The sequence below is a fragment of the Thermobia domestica genome, chromosome 15, assembly GCF_964235325.1.
Source record: "Thermobia domestica chromosome 15, izTheDome1.hap1.1, whole genome shotgun sequence".
NCBI classification, from domain to species: Eukaryota; Metazoa; Arthropoda; class Insecta; order Zygentoma; family Lepismatidae; genus Thermobia; species Thermobia domestica.
In genome coordinates, this window is record NC_137468.1 from 158,149,611 (window position 1) to 158,167,091 (window position 17,481).

At 38.4% G+C, this 17,481-nt stretch overlaps 1 protein-coding gene across 1 annotated transcript; it reads left to right on the top strand.

Moving 5' to 3' along the window:
* The first annotated feature begins 9,299 nt into the window (after positions 1–9,299).
* Positions 9,300–10,474, top strand: LOC145671939 (uncharacterized). The gene is made up of 2 exons (XM_081741144.1): positions 9,300–10,250; positions 10,392–10,474. The coding sequence occupies exon 1, from the start codon at positions 9,319–9,321 to the stop codon at positions 10,090–10,092; it is 774 nt and encodes a 257-aa protein (XP_081597270.1). The 5' UTR covers positions 9,300–9,318; the 3' UTR covers positions 10,093–10,250; positions 10,392–10,474.
* Positions 10,475–17,481: the final 7,007 nt, after the last annotated feature.

A 17,481-nucleotide genomic window follows, 5' to 3' on the forward strand; every position in this document is an offset into this window, starting at 1 on the left:
CCACAAGACAAATAGAAATATATTAAAATATCTGTGATATTTGAGAATATATACAACTACACTTTTCGTAAATTTCTCTTAATGTATCCTATGTTATGGAATAAAGGTTAAATTAATGCACTGACTTACTATATTTACGCGAATCCAAAATTTAAAACATAAAATTATACAAAAAGAAAAACGTTCCTTGATGAATGTAAACCAGGGATGCAAATAACCGGGAGCAACAGGATTGCGACCACTATAGATCCCGAATTGCGCACAAATCTCTGTTGGTCTTTCTGAACACAGATTTTTGCCCAACGTTGCCACAATGGTAGATTTAAAATCTGTGCGCAAAGGTTTTCCTTCAGACTAGGAAAGAAACAGAAACTAGAAATAAAATTCATATTATATTGAGGATTAACTAAATATAATTTGGTCAGTAGATACAAGAAGTCATGATATCTCCAAATTTACAATCCAAATGTTAAAATTTTCTTGTCTCATAATCTAAATCCCTTTGGAGTTCTAGTATGTATTTTTAGGTACTAAAGTAGCGTCCTCATTATTCCATTAAAAAAGAACCAATAAAGCTTTTTACTTTTTATCAAGTCTAGAGGTACTGTAGAACACGTTACGTAGTGCTCTCAAACGGGTCGGGTTGACCCGACCCGACCCGTGACCCGACCCGACCCGAGTCGGGTCGGGTCAGCTCGGGTCGGGTTACGGGTCGGGTCGGGTCAGGTCAACTCGGGTCGGGTTATCGGGTCGGGTCAGTCGGGTCAGTTCGGGTCGGGTTGTTATTAGATTTTTTCGGATCTCTGCGTTAGCACAAGGTGGATCCAGAGGGACAAAAAGGTACATAAAATTGATTTTATGGTTTAAAAAATCCCTTTTTTCGCGATTTTCCCGCCTGAGATACATGATGGAGACATGTGAAGGGTCCGTTTGAAAGGCAGTTTTATTCTGAAGATAATAAAGGGCGAACTATGATTGTAGGATAAATAGAGGTGTCTCAGGAAATGTTCTGCCTGAGATCAAGGTATTTTACAGTAATCTGGGGCATTGTGGGGATTATTGATATTTTTTCCCGCTCTGACTGTTTAAGATAAACTCTTGAAATTTTGTACAGACATTTATAGCACGGCCAACAAGAGATGGTCTCTGACGTTTCTTACCACATGCGGTGGGACATTGCAGCCCCTACTTTGATACAAGTGTTACCAACCACGATCACTCTGTCTTATGCCATTAATTAAATTGCCACTACAGTTGCACCGAAAAAAAAACCTTGACACGCGAGTAGTGGCAATGTCACTGCGAGCTGTCAGAGACGTTCTCTTACTGGACGCACTATAGTACACCCCTTAGTGTTTTCCAGTTGAGTTTTAGGTATCTTCATTAACACAGTGGGGGTCCAGAGGGGTTCAATTAAAAAAAAGAAAAATTTTCAAAGAAAATTCCCGATTTCTCTCAATTTCCCACCTCAGAGACATGATAAGGAGATGTGAATGGTACCATTTGAAAGGTTGCTCTATTGTAAAAAGAAAACGAGGTATGAACCATGATCCTATGATAAATAGGGATGATGCTGTAGCCGCTTGACTGAAAGTCTCTAATTTACCTTAAAAAGCCGGAATCTATAAGGGTTAAGCATTTCATACTGCTTCAATATAATGTTATGTTTCTTTAAATCTTCCTTTTTTGTGTATTGGTATATCCTTTTGCAATTGATCTTAATTTCAATTTTGTTTCTGATTGTATTTTCAACAAAGAAGAGATCACCTGTTAAATATCTGGACCAAGTGAATAGAATTATTAATTGTAATGTTTGTGAAAAGTTTCCGCCCTATTTTCGTTCGAGGAGCTACTAAGGGTTCTGAAGCCCATATTCTAGGTGGGAACCTAAATAAAACAAAGCAAACATTTATGATGACGTTCTTAATGTTAATAATAATAATAGTAATACACTATACATACTTCCCACTACTAACCAAGTTTTATGGAAAAATTGAAAAAGAATAATTTTCTCCATTGTCGTAAAGTTTTGCTTTGGTAAATTTATTGAGGTCTGTCGTTAACGTCTTGTCATATAATAGGATACTTATTACAATAATATGTGCGATACAATAAACTTAAACCCGGGTTCGATTCCCGGCGGGAGCTCATGTGGTTCGGATTCCACGTTAATCAGTAGGTCCACGTCTCATATAGCCTCGCTGCTCAACGGGACGTAAAACTGAAAGTCAACTCAACTCCACAATAAACTTAAATTACAATATTATTAGTATAATACAACGATGTGAGTAAACTACTTCCTCATATTATTTACACTGCATTCCAATATAATCCTTGCAAAATTACACGATTTACTTATTAATAATATGGAATCTGTCAATATATATCTTACATAACCTTCCTAAATCTAGTTAAAATATATAATTAGAAACAGCATGATGTAGCTACCTGCTAGTTTTATTACATGCGACTACGACTATGCACAGTAAATACTATCATTGTTCGTACCTAATGTTACTCGCACAAGTTAGGACGATAATCTTAGCTTCTTCATTTATGAATAGTAACTTTTCTCCATCATAACTGAACTCAACTTCTCTCTCAATCACTTACTAAAGCAGCCTCTGTAATATTTCTCGGAAGAAATGGTGTGAGATCTTCTTTTTTTCGAATGCAGTATATAGCTTCTCTATCCTTATGTGTTAATTCCTCTGTATTTTCTAAATTAGCAGTAGTAATCGCATGACTTGGCCGAACTTTTTGGCCCCTGGGTCCCTGCCTCAGGATCCATGGTCCCTGGCCCAGGGTCAATGACCTAGGGGTACCATGGCCCACCCCTAAAATTTGGCAGGGGTACATAGGACCACCCCCCCCAGGACCCATGGTCCCTGGCCCGTGTCAATGACCTAGGGGTACTTAGGACCACCCCTCTAGATTTTGGCAGGGGTACATAGGACCACCCCTTAAATTTTGGAAATTGCCAAATCTAAAAATTGGGTGTGGTAGCCTAGGACCACAGTATGTACCTCTATCAGTATTGGGTGTCTATGTCGTTCCCTTTTATGAGTAAAAAATTGCCAAAAATTCAAATTTCGGAGGTTTTTGACCTAATTTATCCCCTTGGATGAGGTATTATTACCCTATATGGTTATATGGGCGTATACAGGGATTCATTCCCTTTTATAAGACATGGGTATATTAATGCACCCCTTGAAATTTTTGGGAGGTGTACCTTGGCCCACCCCTTCAATTTTGGAAATTGCCCAATTTAAACATTGGGTATTATAGTACAGGACCCTAATATGTATTATGATAAATTTGGGTGGTCCACCTCGTTCCCTTCTAGGGGTACAAAATTGCCAAAATATAAACGTAAGCAATACGTAGTACCACGTGTTTGGTTTTTGGTCGATTTTATCCCCTTTGATGAGGTTATTATCCTATATATATAGTTATATGGTCATGTATAGGGGTCCATTACCTTTCATAAGATATGGGTATATTTGTGCACCCCGGGAGGGGTACTTTTGGCCCACCCCTTAAATTTTGGAAATTGCTCATTTTATATATTTGGTATTATAGTACGGGACCCTAACATGTATTATAATAAATTTGGGTGGTCCACTTTGTTCCCTTTTAGGGGTACAAAATTGCCAAATTTTAGTACAACCACGTGTTTGGTTTTTGGTTATTTTATTCCCTTGGATGAGGTCCTATTACCTTATAAGGGTGTATACAGGTGTTTATTTTCCTATTGTAAGACGTAGGTACATTTGTGCACCCCGGCAGGAGTGCCTTGGCCCACCCCTTAAATTTTTTTTGGAAATTGCCCAATTTAAACATTTGGTATAATAGTATAGAACCCTAATATAGATCACTATAAATTTTTCGGTGGTCTATCTCGTTTCCCTTTTAGGGGTATAAAACTGCCAAAATATAAACGTAAGCATTACGTTGTACCACGTGTTTGGTTTTTGACCTAATTCATTTCCTTGGATGAGATCCTATTACCTTATATGGTTGGGGGGGGGCGCGGTGGCTCAGTGGTAGAGCGTTCACCTCTGGTGCTTGGGGTTCCGGGTTCGATCCCAGCCCCCGCCAAGTGAACTTTGTGGTGGACAAACACCGTGCTCGTGGGTTTTCTCGGGGTTCTCCCGTTTCCTCCCACTTTCTTCATTCCACCATTTTCATTCATCTCTCATTATCACCGTCTCCTTTAGCCTCACCGGCATAACCGTGGGACGTAAAACTTAAAGATTTCATTTTTTTTACCTTATATGGTTATATGGCCATGTATAGGAGTCCATTCCCTATTATGAAACATAAGTACATATGTGCACCCCCGGGAATGGTACCTTGGCCCGCCCCCTTAAGTTTTAGAAATTGCCAAATCTAAACATTTGGTATCATAGTACTGGACCCTAATATATATTACTACAAAATTTGGGTGGTCCACCTCGTTCCCTTTTAGGGTGCATTTTGTTCCGCTTTAGGAGTGAACCTTGCAATCGTCCCGAGTTTGATTCTTGGAAATGTTGAATTTAACGTCCCCGCGAAAACGGTGATAGACCGAAACATGAACTTACTTGACTGAGGATTGAAGCAGTGACCTCATACAGTAGAGACAAGCGCTGAGCCATCGTACACGTGTGTTGATTACTATGCAATAGTCCCGAGTTTGATTCTTGGTGCTAGTTTCAGGAAATGTTAACGTCCCACTTGAAACGATGATGAGAAATGAGAAAACATCATAAACTTACTTGCTTGCGGATTGAAGCAGAGACCTCACACATCAGAAAAAAAAAACGCTGAGCCACCGTACTCCATTCAGTGCGAGCAGTTTTGCGTATGAAAAGAACATGAACAGATTATGTTACATTACTACACATTTCTGCTTGTTGTTACGCATAGAAGCTTGTTATTGTGAAATTGCAGAATCTGCTTTTACTACATCAGCATTTTTTCTCAGCTGACGGACTTTTAAAGCTCAACTTTACATTTATGTCAAAGACAGTTTCGTAACATATCGATGAATGTTACATTTTTTCAATCAAGTTTAAGGAAAATGAATCACATTTTAGATGTGGTAATTTGAATGTCGTAAGAAACAAACGAGTCAACGGTATGAAAAATTGCGATACTAGATGTCGTAACGATTGATGTGTAAGGAGAAAAACGTGAATAATGTCACAACCAATCAGATTGCTTCTTACATCACGTTTCGGCTCATGATGAAAGCTGTGTTTTCATTGGTTCTCCGTGATGTCATTGATTCATTTTCCTCGTTTCTGATTGGCTGATAGTGATGTCACTTTATAGTTGAACACGTTTTAGATCTAAATAAATTTCTTAATTTCATTTTTGAAGTTCTACTTCCACGAAGATCTTGAATGAACGTAGGTGTACCTCTTGTGACAGCGTGACTTTACTCCGTTCCTTGAATTTGAGGTAAGTATCAACCGCGTTTTCTTAACATCAATGGAGTGCTTTTGCATGAGGATAACATTGTTATCACTGTTTTATTTTAACATGAATTATTTAGCAAATGGAAGAATAACTTGACCGGGGATCGAATTAGGAATCCCACACATTAGAAGTAAGCACAAGAAATTTGTTGATTTTGGTTTAGCGTCCCTTCAGTAGTGGGGTGCTAGGAATACAGCTTAATGTTGAATCTGAGCGCATACTGGGTGTTGAACCAGTGCCAGAGTTGCGTAACGCTAACCACTTAGCTCAGTTTCTGATAGTAAACAAAGAAACTACGCACGAATTTGTTCCCTACAACGTGAGACGTGGACTTGCAGTTTAATGTGGGATCTGATCTCCCGCCGAGAAACGAATTCGAGTCTTTCTTGCCTTAGCTCGAGAAAAGCAAGCGCATGAGATTTTGTTTTCGTTTCATGTTCGTCATACGTTTTAAAGTTCAGTGTCAGAGGAAAAATGCTTACTACAATGATTCTTTCAGCACAGTTAGAAAAACAATTTCATTCATTCTTTTTATCACTACAGAAACTTAGGTCATTTACATGTTGATGTTGGTCCGGGTTTGACGACAATAAAACGTTTCAGTAGTAGAACTATTTGAGATATGATCATTCTTTTAGGATTGATCGTGTAGTCATTTTGATAATGTAGTGATCTCTGAATTCAATTTTAATTCGTGCTTTTTTTCTCTCTCGTTTTAGATATTTGTTTTCTTTGCCTATTCCTTTTTTGCTTACCTTACCTTTTTTTCCCTATTTGAATATGGCTACTTCTGGCTTTACTGTCTTGCGAGAAATCAATAGACATTATCGGCGTTTTAATCTCGAAGGACGAATGCTGGAAATTCAAATTAATGCTCCGGCCAGTGGCACCGATATTGTGGAGTGGGTTCAGACCTCCTTTCAACAGATGTTGGATTATTTATTGGAAAACGTCGACGAATCATCGATGGTTGGATTATCGATTTTATCCCACGATGAGAAGAACAAACCGTTTTATCTATCTTTCCGGCATGCAAGTAATTTGACACTGGAGACTTTATGGGCATCCTTTGATCGCATCCTTCAAAGTAACGATAGTTTTCTCATGAACGAACCGTTCATTGTCCATTTTCATCATGTGGATGTGCCCCGTGGATTTGGATTGGTGCGTCGAGGTCTTTTATCAAACGACGAATTATTAAAACGCAAGAAAGGCATTCTACGAGTAAAAAACACCAACAAGAAATGTTTAGCGTATGCAATTGTGATTGCTATTGGCCTAAAGAAATATAAGGATACGAACAAGAAACTGTACAGACAATACCAGGACCAGAGCAAGTGTGTTGTTATTCCAGCCGTACATGAACTTTTGTCCAGATCATCAGTGAATTTAGATCATGGGGGATCCGTGGAAGAATTACGACAATTGCAACGCTACTTGACAAATTATAAACTTACCGTGTACACCAGCTTTTCCGGAGAAGATATTCTGTATGAAGGGCCTGGTGGCGAAGACAAAATTCCAATCAATTTAATGTGCATCAATTCTCATTATGACATCATCACGTCATTAACGTCTGTTTTTTCTACCAACTACTATTGTGCTGCATGCCACAAAAAATATGATCATCGTAATGCACACGTCAAGAACTGTTCGGCCATGTGCGAGAAATGTTTGCAGAAACCGCCATGCAGTAAGACCAATACGGAGAAGCAGTGCCTAGAATGCAATCGTGAATTTTATGGTGAAACATGCTATACAAATCATCTGACTGTACCATATCATAAAGGCCAACCAATATGCAAGATGGTGAAACAGTGTGCCAAATGTCTACGCATTTATTCGTTTGTCCATACAGGGGAAAGAAAACATGATTGTACTGATTATTTTTGTAATGTGTGCCATAAACATGTTACGTCTACCCACCAATGCTACATGAAGCCTGATACGACTCAATTAAAACCTGGAGTTCCATCAGTGTTACATGCCAAGAAAGCTATGATTGTCTTCTATGATATCGAAGCCACACAGGATACTTTCTTCGATGAAGACACGTTCATTCATAAGCCCAATTTACTGGTGGCCCAACAAGTATGTTACAACTGTGTTCAAGATGAGGATATACATCATCCGTGTGAAGTTTGTGGACAGCGAGAACATATTTTTCAAGATGATCCGATCAATGCCTTTCTTGCGTATTTACGTCAACCACGACCCAACATCAAACTTATTGTATCTTTGGCACATAACTGTAAGGGATATGATGGTCATTTTATTCTTAAATCTTTAGTGGAAGAACATGAATTGAAACCTACTTTGATCTTGAACGGAGCAAAAATTTTAAGCATGAAAGTGAATCACTTATCGTTTATTGACTCCTTAAATTTCATGCCAATGGCTTTAAGTAAATTATCCAAGGCATTTCATTTACCAGCGACCAAAGGATATTTTCCACACTTTTTTAATACTGCTGCAAATCAAACGTATGTGGGAAAATTACCGGACATCCATTATTATGGTGCAGATGAAATGAAAGTGGATGAACGAGAGAAATTCATGACATGGTACAACGAACACCAGAACGATACGTTTATTTTCCAAGAAGAATTGGTAAACTATTGTGTCCAGGACGTCAACGTACTTCGAATGGCTTGTATATCTTTCATGACCACTTTTGAACAAGAAACTCACGTTAATCCTTTCCTGGAGGCTATCACTTTGGCGAGTGCGTGCAATTTAGTATTTCGACGAAATTTCTTAAAACCTAATACTATTAGCATTCTCCCTGCACGTGGATACCGTCACAGAAACAATCAGTCACGGATTGCTTTGCAGTGGCTTGCCTACATGGAAGAAAAAGAGGGTCATTCAATTCAACATGCTGCGAGAGGAAAAGAAGTTTATGTTGCTGGTTTTCATCTGGACGGTTACTACAAAGATCCCGACACTAAAAAGGAACACGTGTATGAATTTGAAGGGTGCAGATTCCACGGCTGTACTCTATGTGTCCCTACAGGCCGTGATCAACCCATTTATGAGAACTCCGAAGAAACAATGAACTATCGCTACGAGAGAACACAACGTAAAATGAAATTATTACGATCCATGGGATATAAAGTACATGAAATGTGGGAATGTGAATTTCGTCAAGTGTTAAAATCCAATCCAGCATTGGCCTCTTCTTTAAGCACACATCCTTATACTAATAAGACACCATTAAATCCAAGAGACAGCTTCTATGGTGGCCGTGTTAATGCCATTAAATTGTATCACGTCGCAAATGAAAATGAAGGCGAAGAAATAAAATTCTTGGATATCGTCTCCCTGTATCCTTATGTGAATAAATGTGGACGGTATCCAATAGGGCACCCACGAATATATCTACAGGGAGATCCAGAAATGCCCGACATTCAAACTGTCAACGGATTGGTCAAGTTGAAGATTTTGCCTAGCAGAAATGTGTTTCATCCAGTACTGCCATTTCGCTCAAATAAGAAGTTGTTGTTTCCACTTTGTGCTGCCTGTGCCACAGCATTAAATCAAGATTCTGAATGTACACATTCGGACAGTGAACGAAGTCTAACAGGAACATGGGTGTCCTATGAAATTCAAAAAGCCATTGAACTTGGGTATCAAGTCATTGAAATTTACGAAATTTGGGATTACGACATCACCGTATATGATCCAGAAACCAAGACTGGCGGATTATTCAGCGAATACATTAATACATTTTTGAAATCGAAGCTGGAAGCTTCTGGTTGGCCTGCCAATTGCGTCACCGAAGAAGAAAAGCAGCAGTATATCCAAGTGGTACAACAACGGGAAGGCATAACTTTAGATGCAGCAAATATAATGACAAATTCAGCACGTCGTAGTCTTGCAAAGCTCTGTTTGAATGCCTTCTGGGGACGACTCGCTATAAGAGACAATTTCAGCCAAACGACCATCATTAACGACCCCAAAGAACTGTATCAAAAATTAACTGCTCCAGATATAAAAGTCAACCAAATTTTACCTGTTAACGATTCGATGTTATACCTTTATTGGCAGTATGAAGATGATGTTCCAGTACAAAATCACAATGCTAATGTTGTCCTTGGAGCATTTACAACGTGTCAAGCTCGTCTGGAACTCTACAAATATTTAGAACTTCTGCAAGAAAGAGTATTATATTTCGATACAGATTCAGTGATATTCACGCAGCGACCATCACAGCCCACAATAGAACCAGAAGTATTTCTTGGTTCAATGTCAAATGAACTGGAATCAATTGGACCAAAAGCATACATTAAAAAATTTGTGTCTGGTGGCCCAAAACAGTACGCCTTGGAAATCTACAACCCCGACACGAAATCAACTAGTTATGTATGCAAAATTCGTGGATTCACACTCAATTATACTGCAAGTCAAAAGTTAAATTTCAATAGTCTGGAGCAAATGATCATAAATCAATCGAGTGAAAAAATCTCCATTAGCACGCCGCACAAAATTTACAGAACCCACGATCATCATCTTGTCACAAAACCTGAAGAAAAGAAGTACAGTTTCAACTATAAAAAACGCCGATTAATACCAGACACATACGAGACATTGCCCTATGGGTATAAAAAAGCCAGAACAGAATAACAGCCATATTTTCCCCTAATCCCACCAACATCACCTCCCAAAGACGGGGCAAAGAATCAACGCAACACGGGACATGCTTCAACAAGGCCACAGCGAAGACAAAAACTCAGATGACATCACCTTGCAGAAACCCGTGGAGAAAAAAAAAAGGAATTCAGGTACGTCACATTTGCGTTTCTTTTCTCACCTCACTCTCTCTTGATCAGTTAGTTCGATGTTAATAATCTGTTTTTCTTCTTTCACAGGAAACAAAATAAATATTACCATGTATATTCATATGTTTTATTTTCTCTTTACAGAATTTGTACCCGTCACGGACACGTCTTCCTTTGAAGAAAAAAGAAATTCTGTATTCTATTTCACATGCTAAAAATAAATGTACAAAAACATGATTCTGTGTTTTATTTCCTGTACTGCGATTTCAATTTCTTTTTTCTGAATCAGTTTACCGGTAAAATAAATCAATGTTTTGCGGAAAAAAAAATCAAACTAAATTTTTGTTTCAGAAAATTTTTTGTGTACGGAAAAAAAACTGATTCAGAAAATTTTTGTGTACGAAAAAAAAAATGTTTTCAGAAAAATTTTTTGTGTACGAAAACAAAATTCTGTTTCAGAAAATTTTTTGTGTGTACAAAACAAAAACTGTTTCAGAAAAATTTTTATGTACAAACAAAATTCTGTTTCAGAAAAAATTTTTGTGTGCAAAACAAAATTCTGTTTTCGTCACGAAACTGCTCCGACTAAATGAATCGATTCATTCTGATAGTGTTGGCAACACTGGAAAAATTTCGGTAAGTATCGCTCAGACCCTGAGTTACAGCGAACACAACTAGATTCGAACCAACAACCTTACATGTCTGATTCATTTCTAAATACAGCCAACTAAACAATAAGATTATGTGTATACGTCAATGCTAGCACTGAGTCAGCAATGTTTTCTTCAAGGTCAAAGTTGCACACGAAGTAAAAAGATGACAACACAGATCTTCTATCTTTCTATATGAAACATAAACCTAGTATAAACTGCTCGCACTGAAATGTGTAATGTAACATAATCTGCTCGTCTTCTTTTCATACGCGAAACTGTTCGCACTGAATGGAGTACGGCGGCTCAGCGCTTCAATCCACAACGAAGTAAGTTCATGTTTCCTCCTATCATTTTTCATCATCGTTTCAAGGGGACGTTAAACTCAACATTTCTTAAACTAACACAAAAATCGAACTCGGGACCATGACATAGTAATCAAAAAACTGAACTTCTCAATGGGCCATAGTGGCTCAAATATGTGAGTTCTCTGCTTCAATCCGCAAGCAAGTAAGTTTATGATGTTTTCTCATTTCTCATCATCGTTTCAAGTGGGACGTTAACATTTCCTGAAACTAGCACCAAGAATCAAACTCGGGACTATTGCATAGTAATCAACACACGTGTACGATGGCTCAGCGCTTGTCTCTACTGTATGAGGTCACTGCTTCAATCCTCAGTCAAGTAAGTTCATGTTTCGGTCTATCACCGTTTTCGCGGGGACGTTAAATTCAACATTTCCAAGAATCAAACTCGGGACGATTGCAAGGTTCACTCCTAAAGCGGAACAAAATGCACCCTAAAAGGGAACGAGGTGGACCACCCAAATTTTGTAGTAATATATATTAGGGTCCAGTACTATGATACCAAATGTTTAGATTTGGCAATTTCTAAAACTTAAGGGGGCGGGCCAAGGTACCATTCCCGGGGGTGCACATATGTACTTATGTTTCATAATAGGGAATGGACTCCTATACATGGCCATATAACCATATAAGGTAAAAAAATGAAATCTTTAAGTTTTACGTCCCACGGTTATGCCGGTGAGGCTAAAGGAGACGGTGATAATGAGAGATGAATGAAAATGGTGGAATGAAGAAAGTGGGAGGAAACGGGAGAACCCCGAGAAAACCCACGAGCACGGTGTTTGTCCACCACAAAGTTCACTTGGCGGGGGCTGGGATCGAACCCGGAACCCCAAGCACCAGAGGTGAACGCTCTACCACTGAGCCACCGCGCCCCCCCCCAACCATATAAGGTAATAGGATCTCATCCAAGGAAATGAATTAGGTCAAAAACCAAACACGTGGTACAACGTAATGCTTACGTTTATATTTTGGCAGTTTTATACCCCTAAAAGGGAAACGAGATAGACCACCGAAAAATTTATAGTGATCTATATTAGGGTTCTATACTATTATACCAAATGTTTAAATTGGGCAATTTCCAAAAAAAATTTAAGGGGTGGGCCAAGGCACTCCTGCCGGGGTGCACAAATGTACCTACGTCTTACAATAGGAAAATAAACACCTGTATACACCCTTATAAGGTAATAGGACCTCATCCAAGGGAATAAAATAACCAAAAACCAAACACGTGGTTGTACTAAAATTTGGCAATTTTGTACCCCTAAAAGGGAACAAAGTGGACCACCCAAATTTATTATAATACATGTTAGGGTCCCGTACTATAATACCAAATATATAAAATGAGCAATTTCCAAAATTTAAGGGGTGGGCCAAAAGTACCCCTCCCGGGGTGCACAAATATACCCATATCTTATGAAAGGTAATGGACCCCTATACATGACCATATAACTATATATATAGGATAATAACCTCATCAAAGGGGATAAAATCGACCAAAAACCAAACACGTGGTACTACGTATTGCTTACGTTTATATTTTGGCAATTTTGTACCCCTAGAAGGGAACGAGGTGGACCACCCAAATTTATCATAATACATATTAGGGTCCTGTACTATAATACCCAATGTTTAAATTGGGCAATTTCCAAAATTGAAGGGGTGGGCCAAGGTACACCTCCCAAAAATTTCAAGGGGTGCATTAATATACCCATGTCTTATAAAAGGGAATGAATCCCTGTATACGCCCATATAACCATATAGGGTAATAATACCTCATCCAAGGGGATAAATTAGGTCAAAAACCTCCGAAATTTGAATTTTTGGCAATTTTTTACTCATAAAAGGGAACGACATAGACACCCAATACTGATAGAGGTACATACTGTGGTCCTAGGCTACCACACCCAATTTTTAGATTTGGCAATTTCCAAAATTTAAGGGGTGGTCCTATGTACCCCTGCCAAAATCTAGAGGGGTGGTCCTAAGTACCCCTAGGTCATTGACACGGGCCAGGGACCATGGGTCCTGGGGGGGTGGTCCTATGTACCCCTGCCAAATTTTAGGGGTGGGCCATGGTACCCCTAGGTCATTGACCCTGGGCCAGGGACCATGGATCCTGAGGCAGGGACCCAGGGGCCAAAAAGTTCGGCCAAGTCATGCGATTACTACTTTAGCTCAGTCCTTGTAATTTTATTCGACTCTTGGTTCGGGTATTCCGCTGCTCTTTACTTACAGATTTGCATAACAGAAGAGAAAATATTTTCCATCTGACAACATTGCTTAATTTTTCTGTGCGCAATCCTGTACATAATGACAACTTGTCAATGACTTATCAGAAAAAAACTGATAAAACTGGAAAAGTGTGCGCAATCTCATTGCAGCCAAATAACCAGTCGCCCACTCGCCCGAGGCGAGTGATTCATCGGTATGGGCCAATTTTTAATATTACTATTAAAATACCGAATGTAAGTAAATGATTTCTATTGTAGGATGTGGGCTGGTAGCTTTTTTTTTTTTTTGGGCTAGTAAAATTTTCTTGCTTATTTGCATCCCTGATATAAACGCATCAATGGTACAGCAAATTGTTTTCATTACTTCTTTTATACAACAATAAATTTTTCATAAACTGAGAGAACACAAAGTTTATATTTGGCATATTGGTAGATACTACTCTTTTGTTATTATAAATAATATATCTACATAACATAAAAAATTAAAATGAACAGTACAGTATTTTACGCCTGAATCTAGCTTCCTTTTCTGTTTCATCATTCGTAACTACCTAATTCAAATTTTCCATCAACGAAGTCCCTCGTGGTGATATACAAGGACTATCAGGAATGACACACACGTTTCGTTGGAGTGCAGCTATTGGCAGAGCAAATACCGCCATTTTGAACAGGAGCTTCCGCTCATTCAGTGTGCGTTCAGATGCGGCCGTGTGAAGTTCGTGATGCTTTTGGTTTGTCTATAATTCATTGTTAACATGAGTGCACCGATTGAGAATTGCACTAGATGTGAAATGAGGTCGGTCAAATTATTCTCCTTAGCGAATAAACTAAACCGGTTGACATTCGTCAACGACTGTATGAAGTTCACAGTAAACATATAATAAGTCAAAATAGAGTGAAGCCTTGGTGTCTCATGTTTAAAGATGGCCCCACACAGATTCATGATAAAGATCGAAGTGGGTCACCGAGCATTCTGAAAGGGTAAGGAACTCTTCATGATTTTTCATTGGGAGCTTTTACCACCATCCGCCATAGAGTCTGGATCCCATATCAAGTGACTACCACTTGTTCTCTTACATTAGGATCTGGCTAACAACGCAGTGCTTTGAGGACGACCCAAGTATTCAGGCTGGCGGTAGAAATGGTTGAAGTCACAGGCGGCAAATTTATACGACAATAACCTTTGTAGGCTTGTTCAACGCTTTGATAAGTACCTAAACTAGTAGGCCATTATGTTGAAACATGCTGTACGACTGTTGCTAATGATGTATGTTATTTTAAAATGTCTACTTTCACTTGTCTTCTTTTACTTTATGGATAACTCTCGTACTTACCAAACGTGTCTTTATCAAGGGAGAACCGAGTTGGATTCCCAGTGTGAGCTCACGTGGTCCCAATCTCATGCTAAGCTGTTGATCCCCGTCTCATATAACTTGCCTGTTGAAAGGGACGCTAAAATCTAATTAATTAGATGCTATGTCGGAAAATGGACTAAATAAAAGATAACGAAATCGAGAATCGCAATATTACATTCAAGAAAGGATTAACTTGAATAAAGTTACAGAGTTCAGTTGAAGAAATACGGGTTGAAGTTGTACTCGAATCTAATGCACCATCAATTGTAATGCACGTGCACCCCATACTTATGGATATTACTGTGGACAAGGTAAATAAATAAATAAAATTAAAAGACGTATTAATTCTCATATGGTATTTGATTTCCATAGGCACACCACTGTAATGTCATATCTTTATTTTTATCAACATCAATCGAAATTAAGCTTTAAAAAAAAGTTTTTCGTCTAAAAATGTCATACGAAGCATAAGACGTAACAAATATTCACTCTGAGTTGCTGTTCGAATGGATCTAATATCTTTTTGAAAATGAAAGAAATTGCAATTGTGATAATCAATTAGTCATGTAATAATATTTTTACAAAATGGATACTTTCAGACTGAATACTGGTGAGAATTCATTACTATATCTCTACTTATAACAAATTACATCTTCGAGCAACCAGCAACCTTTTGTGCCAGAAACGAAATCAATGTTAAATTTGCAACTAGTCGAAAATATGGTTATCTACAAGAAAGGAGTTGAATCGTCCTGAAAGTAATGTCCCGTCGTCAAATCCTGTGTTCCATCCGAACGTTTTCTGTTGGAAAAGCTCTGCCTCGTCTCGTGTTCCGTCAGGATTATTCTGTTTCATCTCGTCTCATCTCGTAGGGAAACTCGCGATAGCCTAAATGTACAAACAATAGCGCAAGTTATAGTCCTAGGGAGAAATTTGATAACTCAATGAATTAAACATATTCAAGACAAACAAAAAGATTGAATGCAAAACTGTGTTTTAAAGCCCTGATCGCCCCAATCTCCATGCAACGTGGGAAGAACTGAACCTCTAAGCAAAGTTGAGGTTTGAACTCAAGATATGTTCTCGCCTAGGATTGTAATAAGACGGCCAGCTCCTTCCTTAGGTTGCTCACAATGCACTTCTGGCTGTTTTGTCCCAGAGGTTACAAGAGCATTTGCCTGGCTTATCGTTTCTATTGAGCACCTCGGAGATATGAAGAGCCTTAAAAGGGGAACAAGGGTTAACGTTAATAATGACTGATTCATTCCTCAGTAAAATCAGAAGAAGAGCTCCTCTGTGGCTAAGCGGTTAGCGTACGCGCCTGTGGCGTGGGAGACCTAGGTTTGATTCCCAGCGGGAGAGCATGTGGTTCGGATTCCAAGTTAATCAGTAGGTCCACGTCTCATATAGCCTCGCTGCTGAAGGGGACGTAAAACCCAAACTTAACTCAACTCGACTCAAATCAGAAGAAGTTCAACTACGAAAAATTCTAACATATTTTTCTTTTTAAAGATAATCTCTAGACTCATACATGCGTAATTGAAACCGAAATATAAGATACAAAATCATAAATGCAAATAATATTAAATACTTAGTATTTCCCAAGTTATCTTCTGAATCTAGGTCTCCATTCTCTGAAATTAGTTCAACATGAAACTCTTCCATTCCACCTTCTAATTGGCTTGTCCATAAGTTAAAAATTCCTCACCCTCTGCAATTAATTAAACGTAAAATCTTCTCATCTTCAAGTTCTTCTCTTCTTCCGTACCAAGTGTATCCTCCGTAACTTTCCCAATGCTCAACTCCTGCCCCAAAGTATTCATGTTAGCAATATTAATCTATATTCAGATTATGTTTACAATGCATTGGTGCTGCTAACATGTGTTGCAGGTGAGTAATAGAGAAATTGGACGACAATTGAACTTCAAGAGCAAGCTTGAGATTTAACTAGCAAGAAACCATACAGAAGAGAGACAGAAGCGGATTGACATAAGGTCGATCCAATGCCAAAACCGCGAATGTGCTAACTCTGACTTTGAGTCATAAGCATTTTAATAATCAACTTATCTCGAAAAATCGGTATATAGACTTAGGGTGCATGTTTTAGGAATTCATAATAATAACGTCTAATATACTCATATTTCACAAATGGGACTTTGGTATTGGAATCTGTGTTTCCCAAATAACATGAAACTGCACTTAGGTGAAAATAGCAAAATTTGCACATTCGCGGTTTTGGCATTGGACCGACGATATCAGGAATTGTTGATAGGTAATCATTAACTAAATAGGAAGAATAGAAATACTTCTGGAATACGATAGTTTATTGTTTCCTGTCATCAGATAAAGATAATCATAAACATCATCAAGAATCAAGAACATCAAAATAATACAGATAGGCACAAGAGTACTATGACAATGCTTACAAAAATAAATTAATATCTTCTTTCCTAGAAGGTGACAACAAATTTTAGCAATTTTCATTTTGGATAAACAATAGAAACGATCTTTTGTTTATTCACAGTATCATCAGAACTTATTTAATCAAGAAATGAAATGAAATTGTTGGGTTTAACGTCCCAGAGATGTACGCGTTAGGTTAAGAGAGATGATGAGTAAAGCAAGTGAAT